The following is a 10,117-nucleotide window of genomic DNA, read 5'->3' as shown; positions in this document are numbered from 1 at the left end:
TGTAAAGTGAATAAAAACTTTTTTTGTTGTTTTTTTTGAACAGGGTTTCTCTGTGTAGCCTTGGCTGTCCTGGACCTGCTTTGTTGACCAGGCTGGCCTCAAACTCACAGCGATCCACCTGTCTCTGCCTCCCGAGTGCTGGGATTATAGGCGTGTGCCACCATGCCTGGCTGAAAGAAAGAACTTTTTTAAAAACCCACTTATTGAGGAGGAGAAGGTACCTGCGTGCCACAGTACACATGTAAAAGTAAGAGGGCAATTTGCAGGAGTATGTTCTCTCCGCCTACCTGTGGGACTCAGGGATCGAACCCAGGGCAAGACAGGGTTTCTCTGTGTAGCCTTAGCTGTCCTAGACTCCCTTTGTAGACCAGGCTGGCCTCGAACTCACAGAGATCTGTCTGCCTCTGCAAGGATTAAAGGCCTGCACCACCATGCCCAGCTAAATTTTAAAAGTTTTATATTGGAGGCTGGAGAGATGGCTTGGCAGTGAAGAGCACAGTCTATAACACCGGTTTCAAGGCTCCAATCCAATACCTGCTTCTGCCCTCCATGGGCACTGCATACATGCAGGGCACAGACATGTATGCGGGGGAAAAATTCATATATGAAATAAAAATAAATCTTAAACCTGCTGGGTATAATAGTACACACCTTTAATTCCAGCGCTTAGGAGACAGAGGCAGGTGGACCTCTAAGTTCAAGGCCATCCTGTTCTACATAGCAAGTTTCAGGACAGCCAAGGCCATGTAGAGGCCTGGTCTCAAAAAACAAAACAAGCCAGGCAGCCAGCCAGAGCTGTTACACAGAGAAACCCTGTCTCGAAAAAGAAAAAAAAACACAAAACAACAACAACAACAAAAAAAAACCCCAAAAGCTGGGCGTGGTGGCTCACCCCTTTAATCCCAGCACTCGGGAGGCAGAGGCAGGTGGATCTCTGTGAGTTCAAGGCCAACATGGTCTACAAAGTGAGTCCAGAACAGCCAAGGCTACAAAGAGAAAGCCTTTCTTGAAAAACAACAAACAAACAAAAACTGGGCTGGTGTAGTAGGACAGCTTTTACTCCCAGCACTTGGGAGGCAGAGACAGGAGCATTTCTAGTCTACAGAGCAAATTCCAGGATAGCCAGGGCTACACAGAGAAACCCTGTCCCAAAACCCCAGAATGAGCAAATATGTAAGGTACCAGTTACTCTTCTCATTGCTGCGAGTTAAATATCTGACAAAAGCAAGTTACTGGACGGTTTATTGGGGCTCACTGGTGTAATTGGAGGCACCCCTTCATCATGGCGCAGGTGGCAATTGGTCACTGTGTGTCTGTGAATGCTCTCTTGCTCCTTTGTCACTTTTTAGTCTGAGGATAACCCCAGTTCAAGGGATTGTGCTGCTTGAATTTGGTGTGGGGGGTCTCCCTCCTCCCTCAGTTAACCGTCTCTGGAGACAGCTTCATAGACTTGCCCAGAAGTGTGTCCCCTAGCTGATCCCAAAGGCCTTGGACGTCAGCCGCCGCCCACATCCTTCTGAGCAGTGTGGTGAAAGCTTCCTCTGCCCCATCCAGGGCATGAACCATCCCTTTGTCCACGATAGTGCCCACTCTATGCACTACCCATTTGTCAGTCTCTTAGTGGCTACCTGCCTTCTGGGACAAACTATCACAGTGTGTCAATCAGTATAGATGAACACGGCAGGTTCATATCTTGGTGAGACCAAAGCACAAACAAAAGTGCCCTCATCAAACAGGAAATGCAAGGATTTATTCAGGGATCCAATACATGCTCATATGGGAAGGTCCCGAGAGACAGAGTGCAGACTGTACTCCTGAAAGAGCTCAGCTCAAGGAACACATATTCAGAGGGTATGAAGGTAGACAAAACGACTTCTGCTCAACCCCAGAGCTTTAGCTGAAACAAAAAGGACATTTTGAAGGCACGTGAAGGTGCCAGCTTGCTTTGTTGCCAACAGCAGGGCTACAGGTGGGCGGCCTCCATTGCATGACGACTTTCCTTGCATTTGTCCGGCTGCATTTTTTTTTTTGTTTATTCATTTGTTTTGATTTGGTTTGAGAATGACTTTGTAGGGGTGTTCGTTTGAGATAGGACTCACTATAAAGTCTGACTTATTGTGTAGCCCAACTCACCAGTGAGTACAAGAATTCTCCTGATTCAGCCTCCTGAATGCTGAGGTGATAGCCAAGAGCCACCATGACCAGGTTGTCTTTCATTTAAAAAAAAAAAAGCCTTAAAACAATTTTAGTTTTAAAATACTTTTAATATGGGAAAGTGGCATATGCCGGAGGGGTGGCATATGCTGAGAGGGGTGGCATATGCTGGAGGGGTGGCATATGCTGAGAGGGGTGGCATATGCTGAGAGGATGGCATATGCTGAGAGGGATGGCATATGCTGAGAGGGGTGGCATATGCTGAGAGGGGTGGCATATGCTGAGAGGGATGGCATATGCTGAGAGGGATGGCATATGCTGAGAGGATGGCATATGCTGAGAGGGGTGGCATATGCTGAGAGGGATGGCATATGCTGAGAGGGGTGGCATATGCTGAGAGGGATGGCATATGGTGGGGAGGTGGTGGCAAATGCTAGGAGTGTTGGCCTATGCTGAGGTTAGCATATGCTGGGTGGCCTATGCTGGATTGGTTGCATATGCATGTGACTCCAGGTGGCCTGAGCTTAGAGGCTGATGCCCATCAGACACAGACCCCACTGGAGCTGTAGTTACATAGTTACAGGTACTTGTAAGGTTTACAGGCAGGTGAACTCATCCTCTAGAATTGGAGTGTACCCTATTTATTTATTTATTTGGCTTTTTTTTTTTTTTTTTTTTTTTTTTTTTTTTTTTTTTTTGGTTTTTCAAGACAGGGTTTCTCTGTGTAGCCTTGGCCAGCCTAGACTCACTTTGTAGACCAGGCTGGCCTCGAACTCACAGCGATCCGCCTGCCTCTGCCTCCCAAGTGCTGGGATTAAAGGCGTGTGCCACCACGCCCGGCTTATTTGGCTTTTTAAAAAAAGATTTATTTATTTATTATTATGTATAAGGTGCTCTGCCTGCATGTACATCTGTAGGCAGGGGAGGACATCACATTATAGATAGGTGTGAGGCACCATGTGGTTGCTGGGGATTGAACTCATGACCTCTGGAAGAGCAGCCAGTGCTCTTAGCCACTGAGCCATCTCTCCAGCCCCTTATTTGGTTTTTTGAGACAGGGTTTTTCTGTGTAGCCCTGGCTGTCCTGGACTCCTTCTGTAGACCAGGCTGGCCTGGAACTCACAGTGATCCTGCCTCTGCCTCCCTGAGTGTGGAGATTAAAGGTATGGGCCACAGTGACTGGCTGGCAGTGTGCACTCTTTTTTTGTTTTTGTTTTTTTTGTTTTTTGAGACAGGGTCTCTTTGTGTAGCCTTGTCCTAGACTCACTTTGTAGACCAGGCCTGCCTCTGCCTCCCATGCCACCATGTCCAGGAGGTCTGTTCTTTATCTGCAAACACACAGTGATCAAAAAAACAAAATAGGGCTGGAAAGATGGCTCAGTGGTTAAGAGCACTGACTGCTCTTCCAGAGGACCTGGATTCAATTCCCAGTGCCACATGACAGCTTGCCACTGTCTGTAACTCCTGCTCCAGGGGATCCAACACACTCTGAAAAACATATATGCAGGCAAGACACCAAAACACATGAAAAAACAAAATATGGGGGCTGGAGAAATAGCTCAGAGGTTAAGAGCACTGACTGCTCTTCCAGAGGTTCTGAGTTCAATTCCCAACAACCACATGGTGGGTCACAACCATCTATAATGTGATCTGATGCCCTCTTCTGGCCTGCAGGCATACATGTAGGCAGAGCACTGTTTACATAATAATAAATAAATCTTAATAGAAAAAAAAATATGCCAGGCATGGTGGTACACCCCTTTAATCCCAGTACTCTGGGAGGCAAAGGCAGAGGCAGGTAAATCTTTTGAGTTCAAGGCCAGCCTGGTCTACAAAGTGAGTACAGGACAGTCAAAGCTACATAGAGAACCCCTGTCTCAAAAAATCAAACCAAAACAAAAAAGAAAAAAAAAAATACAAACAAAAAATGGTGGTGGTACATGACTTTAATCCCAGCAGAGGCAGGGTCTGATCTACAAACTGAGTTCCAGGCCAGCCAAGGCTATACAGAGAAACCCTGTTTTAAAAACAACCAACCAACCACATACTTCACCTGATTACTGTGGAAGAGAAAGGCTGGGTGGAATTAAACATTAAGTCAGGAATACTGAGAGAGATTGTTTTGTTGTTGTTGTTTTGTGTGTGTGCGTGTGCGCGCGCGCGCGCGCGCGCACGCATGCATGAGCAAGCACATATGTCTTGATTTTTTTCAAGACATGGTTTCTCTGTGTAGCTTTGGCTGTCCTGGACTCACTGTGTAAACCAGACTGGCCTCAGACTCACAGAGATCCACCTGCCTCTGCCTCCCGAGTGCTGGGATTAGAGATGTGCACCACCACCTCCCGGCTCTAGCTGAATTCTTCAGCCCCGAGATGAAGCTATAGACTGAGAACTTGTCTTCCACAGATGGAAGCTTGGTATTGTCCTTGGGTCCCAGCCTGGAGAGATGGCATAGGGGCAACCTCTAGCCCTGAGAATTGACATTCCCAGGGTCCTCCAGGTAGACCTCGTGGCTCCTCCAAAGGAGAACCAGGGCATGGGGGAAGGGGAAGGTCCTGAAGCCAGGAGGCTTGGAGCCAATTCTTGCTCTGGCAGGAACCATGATGTTGCACAGAGACCCTGCTGGTCACTTACAGAGTTGGTGAGAGGGATGGCAGTAGGTGCTCAGGTTAGTTGCACCACTTGTCCTGTCTGTTGCTTTGCACCCTGTCCTGTTTTGCAGAGATGACCTCTGTACAAGGAAGACTTCCCCTACCCTTGAGCTTTCAGACAAAGTGAAAGAGTCTGGCCAGTGGGAAGAGCAGCCTGGCTCAGTTTCCTCAGCATCCTTTTTGTAGCAGCCGTCTTCCTCCTCTGTAAGATATAGTGCTGGTGTGTATCCCCTCCTTTGGCTGCAGTCCCCCACTCACCCCAATGGCCTGTCCTTGGCCCCTCAAGGCTGGTGGCAGCTGCTCACCTCAGCCCTGGACTGATGACAGCTCTAATTCACACCATCTGGTAAGTAGGGCTCTGGGCAAACTTGCCTCTTTCACGGTACATGCCATCAAAGCGCTGCCTGGACCTGGACCAACCTGGTACTTAACTGTTTCCTCCTTAAACCCTTCCAGATGCCAGCTTAAGATGTAACCCACCTTAAGATGTCGCCTGCTGTGTGCCAGATGCTTCTTCCTGTCTAAGCTACCAAGCCACTCAGGGAAGTGAAATTAGAACCCAGATCTCTTACCACTGCAGGGCTCCAGTCCACTTTGCAACCCAGGGCTCAGTGGAGATAAGTCCTAAGCAGGAGGGGCTTGGATCCTCCTCCTGGTGACAAATGATCACTGTGGCAGCAAGGCATCCTGGCACCACCAACTTACTAACCACAAGCCTAAGCCGAGAACAGGGTGTCAGCTTCCCTGACCCGTATAGCCACAGCAAGTGACTGCAGGCTGCAAGAACTGTGGCCTCCTTTGTAGCCTCTGGACAGCTTCTCTTTTCTCCCCCTCCCAACACTTTGCAATCTCTACGACTATTGGGAACACCTACAGTGGTTTTCCCTACCAGCCACTCCTTGTCACATTATCATTTTCTGTCCTTAAACGTAGTTCCCTCTCAACCCAGATTTTAGAGCTTGCCTCTGGCAACTAGAGTCCATTATAACAATTGTTAACATTATGTGTAGATGTTTGTGTCTGCATCAGGTGCTCGGAGACCAAAGGTGTCACACCTGGAGTTGGAGTTACAAATGGCTGTAAGCCGCCTAATATGCATGCCGAGGACCACACTGCTTTGGGATAATAGCTAAGTGCTTTTGACTACGGAGCCATCTCACTTTTGCACTGTGACCAGAAGATGGCAGTATAAAGCCAGACGCCAACAGTAGTGACAGCAAGTTCCCTTATCAGCAGAACAAACTGTGGGACTCACTGGTCTCAGGAACAAGTCAGCCAGATAATCCAACCACTTGGGAGAAGGACCCCATCTCACAGCCAAGGAAGAAATTTTCTTTCAAACAGCACGCAGATACATTTTCCTTCAATTTCTGGTAAGTATGGGATGGGATAAACTATTATCACTAAGATGTGTGTGTGTGTTGAGACAGGGTTCCCCTGTGTAGCCTTTGCTGTCCTGGACTTGCTTTGTAGACCAGGCTGGCCTTGAACTCACAGCGATCCGCCTGCCTCTGCCTCCCGAGTGCTGGGATTAAAGGCGTGCGCCACCACGCCAGGCCCATCATTAAGATTTTGTTGTTGAGAATAGATTTCTATCTAGCTCTGGCTGGCCTGGAATTCACTGTATAGACCAGGCTGGCCTTGAACTTGCAATGATCCTCCTCTCTCTGTTCCCAAGTGCCTGGATTACACAGGTGCACCACTGTGTCTAGCAAGAACAGAACTTTTAAAAAATTAACAATGACGGTGCTGGAAAGATGGCTCAGAGGTTAAGAGCACTGCCTGTTCTTCCAAAGGTCCTGAGTTCAACTTTGAGCAACCACATGGTGGCTCACAACCATCTAGAATGAGATCCTCTTCTGGTGTGCAGGTGTATATGCAGGCAGAACACTGTATACATAATACATTAAGCCGGGCATGGTGGCACACGCCTTTAGTCTCAGCATTTGGGAGGCAGAGGCAAGCAGACCTCTGTGAGTTTAAGGCCATCCTGGTCTATAGAATGAGTTCCAGGACAGCCAAGGCTACACTGAGAAACCCTGACTTAAACCAAAACACTAAAAAATTAGTTTTGCCTGCATGTGTGTTTGTACACCATGTGTGTACTTGATGTCCATAAAGGCCAGAGGAGCATGTTGAATCACCTGGGCCTAGTTACAGTTGTGAGCTGCCATACGGGTGGCGGGAACAAAATATGATAAAATATTAGTGCTCTGCAAAAGCAGCCAGTGTTTAACTGATGAGCAGAAAACTGAGATCTGGCCAGGCTTGGTAACCCTGAGCTGTAATCTCAGCACTTGGGAGGCTGAAGCTGCAAAAACCAGGCTAGCCTAGGCAGAGACCCTTCTAACTGCATGCGCTGCCGCCCCCTAGCCTAGAAGAGGCCATCACCACATTCCCGGGACATGGAGTTACAGTTGTGTGCTACTCAATATAGGTGCCTGGGAACTGAACTCTGGTCTCCTGAACTGTCTTCCCAACTCTTTTATTTTTAGTTTTTCTTTTTTCTTTTAAAGTCTCAGGTATGTTTATTTAATGGGTAGTACACTAATCATCTCAGAAATCTTTTTCTTCATCAGATGTTTGAGCCCCTTGCAAACCCTTTGGTTTCTGAGCTTGAACATAGATCTTTACTCCATCAATAATATGACTTTCCTGTTGTAGTGCATTCTGAAGTTCTTCCTGTGAAGACGACTGAACCCAACCTATGCCTCTGTGAAAGCCAGTCTCTCTGTCAAAAGGTACAGTACATTTTTATATGGCCAAACTGAGCGAAATGTTGTCTCAGCTCACTCGACGCTGCAGTCCAAGGAATTTTTCTGATAAAAGCAATTGGCTGACCAGCACGCGAATGTGGCGCCATTGCTCCCCTCACAGCGGAGACTCTATTTTTAGTTTTTCAGGACAGGGTTTCTCTGTGTTATCTTGGCTGCCCTGGACTCTCTGTAGACCACACTGGCCTTGGCCTGGAACTCACATCTATCTGCCTGCCTCCGCCTCTCAAGTGCTGGGATTGAAGGCATGTGCCATCACACCTGGCCCAACTCCTTCTCTTTGAGACAGGGCCTCGGGAGGGACGAAGCCATGAGCCTATGCACTGGCTGGCCTGGCTGGCTCGGATGTGTGCTTTTGAATGTGTTGTCCTACAGGAGCCTGATGACGCGGCAGCGATTAGTGCCAACACAGAAGACAGGTGGATGGTTGCTGTGGCCCTGGCACAGGGCAGACTCCCTGGACCTCTCACTCCCAGGGTTCCATGTGACTTCCAAAGTGGTCTCAGAAACAATGAGCACAAACCCAATGTGGCAACATATGCACCATTCTTCCAAGTTTCTTTTTGTTTTGAAGACAGGCTTTCTGTGTAGCCTTGGCTGTCCTGGACTCACTTTCTAGACCAGGCTGGCCTCAAACTCACATTAATCTGCCTGCCTCCTGAGTGCTGGGGTTACAGGTGTGCACTACCATGCCTGGCTCATTCTTCCGTTTAAAAAAAAAAAAAGTAATAAAATATATAGGCCAGGCATGGTGGCGCATGCCTTTAATCCCAGCACTCGGGAGGCAGGGGGATCTCTGTGAGTTCGAGGCCAGCCTGATGCATAAAGTGAGTCCAGGACACCCAAGGCTACAGAGAAAAGCCCTGTCTAGGGGGTAAAATATATTATGGATAGATATAGGTATATAGATATACGCCTTTAGTCCCAGCACTCAGGAGATAGAAAAAGGGTGCAACTCTGAATTCAAGGCCAGACTTGTCTACACAGCAAGTTCCAGGCCAGCCAAAGAGAAATAGTCTGTCTCAGAGAATTAAAAAAAAATATATATAAGGCCGGTCGTGGTGGGGCACGCCTTTAATCCCAGCACTGGGGAGGCAGAGGCAGGCGGATCGCAGTGAGTTCGAGGCCAGCCTGGTCTACAAAGTGAGTCCAGGATGGCCAAGGCTACACAGAGAAACCCTGTCTCTAAAAACCAAAAAAAAAAAAAAAAAAAAAAAAAAAGATTAAAAAAATAAAATAAAATCTGGACATTAGGTTGGTGGGAAAAGTAAAAAACAACGAGCCTTTGTATACTCACAAGTTTTGTGGAAAATAATGAGGGCACACCTTTGCAAACTCAGAGAAAAAAGGGAAAAGATGGATCAAACCGTATTATAAACACTATACTGAAACTGACCTAGACCCAAGTGAGAGTCATCACCAAGTCCTGTTGGTATTCTTGGCTGCAGTGTTCGAGTGAAGACTTAGTTTCCTACCTTACGTGGCAAGATCTTGTTTTTTGTTTTTTATTATTTTCATAACATCTTTTATCACAATGTTCTGTGAGGGTGAGACATGAGTGACTCAGCGCACATTCAGCACTCGCCGTTCCCAGGAACCCGTCCACCCGGGCATGCAGGTACTTGGCCTTCCGTCTCCAGGAACCCTTACCTCCTCACAGGACTCCTAAAGACTGCAGAAGCCCAAGCCTGGAGCAGAGGTGTGGTTGTGGCCATCCCTGCCTTGTTGACTTTAGCTCCCTCCCTCCCTGTGCCTGTTTGAAGTCTAGCCAAGACCACATTCCCCTGTCAGCCAACGCCATGGTTAGCTGGAGCAGCCCCTGGGGGGGTGGGGGGGTGGCGCAGAAACATTCCGAGTGAGGATAAAATCTGGACTAAGACAACTATTATTAGTACTAAAGTTCAGAGGCTCCCAAATGAGGGCCTGACTGCTGACCCCTCTGTGACTGTGGCTCCCCACATCTGGTAGGCGTGGGCAAGATAGGATGTCAGAGCTGACAGAAACAGCAGCTGTGATTACCCCTGGCATGAAAACCAACATGGCTCCTGCTATCTTGAGGACAAGGGCTGCTTTAAAGATGGCAAGAACTGCATCAGCCCATCTCTTCAAAGCCTCGGGGAAGACCCCAAAGGTGGCTGGATCACTGGTTATGCACAGTAAGAGAGCTGAGGGGAGCCCTCACATGGTAAGCTGTTCTGCACAGGACACCTCAGTACCATGGTCTTGAAGCTCACCTGCAGCTTCAGACAGGAAATGCCACGCAACGTGGCCACCACTCACGCAGGTGGTTAGCTCTGAGCCCCTGCCCTAAGCTACCTCGTCATGGACAAGCAATATGAAAATGGAGTCCAGAAAACAAGGCTGTGGACAAGAGCCCTTGAGACCCACACTGCTTGGAGTCATCTTAAATGATGCCACACATTTCCAATTCATGGAACATGACCTGTGAGCAAGGTGGGCCCCGTGAAGACAAAGGACAGAACCTCACATGGTCCCCAACTCTCCCTGAACCGTACTGGGCTTCAAGTTCTCCTTTTT

At 48.1% G+C, this 10,117-nt stretch overlaps 1 protein-coding gene across 1 annotated transcript; it reads right to left on the bottom strand.

Annotated features, from left to right (window-relative positions):
• Positions 1–7,323: 7,323 nt before the first annotated feature.
• LOC127184142 (SRA stem-loop-interacting RNA-binding protein, mitochondrial-like) lies at positions 7,324–9,380 on the bottom strand. The gene is given in 3 exon segments (XM_051140389.1): positions 7,324–7,560; positions 7,562–7,690; positions 9,376–9,380. Coding segments are annotated over 3 exon segments (333 nt in total). The 3' UTR covers positions 7,324–7,361.
• Positions 9,381–10,117: the final 737 nt, after the last annotated feature.

This window comes from Acomys russatus, chromosome 32 (genome assembly GCF_903995435.1).
Source record: "Acomys russatus chromosome 32, mAcoRus1.1, whole genome shotgun sequence".
Taxonomy (NCBI): Eukaryota; Metazoa; Chordata; class Mammalia; order Rodentia; family Muridae; genus Acomys; species Acomys russatus.
The sequence above is the reverse complement of the archived record's forward strand: the minus strand, read 5'-3'. Positions and strand labels throughout refer to the sequence as shown.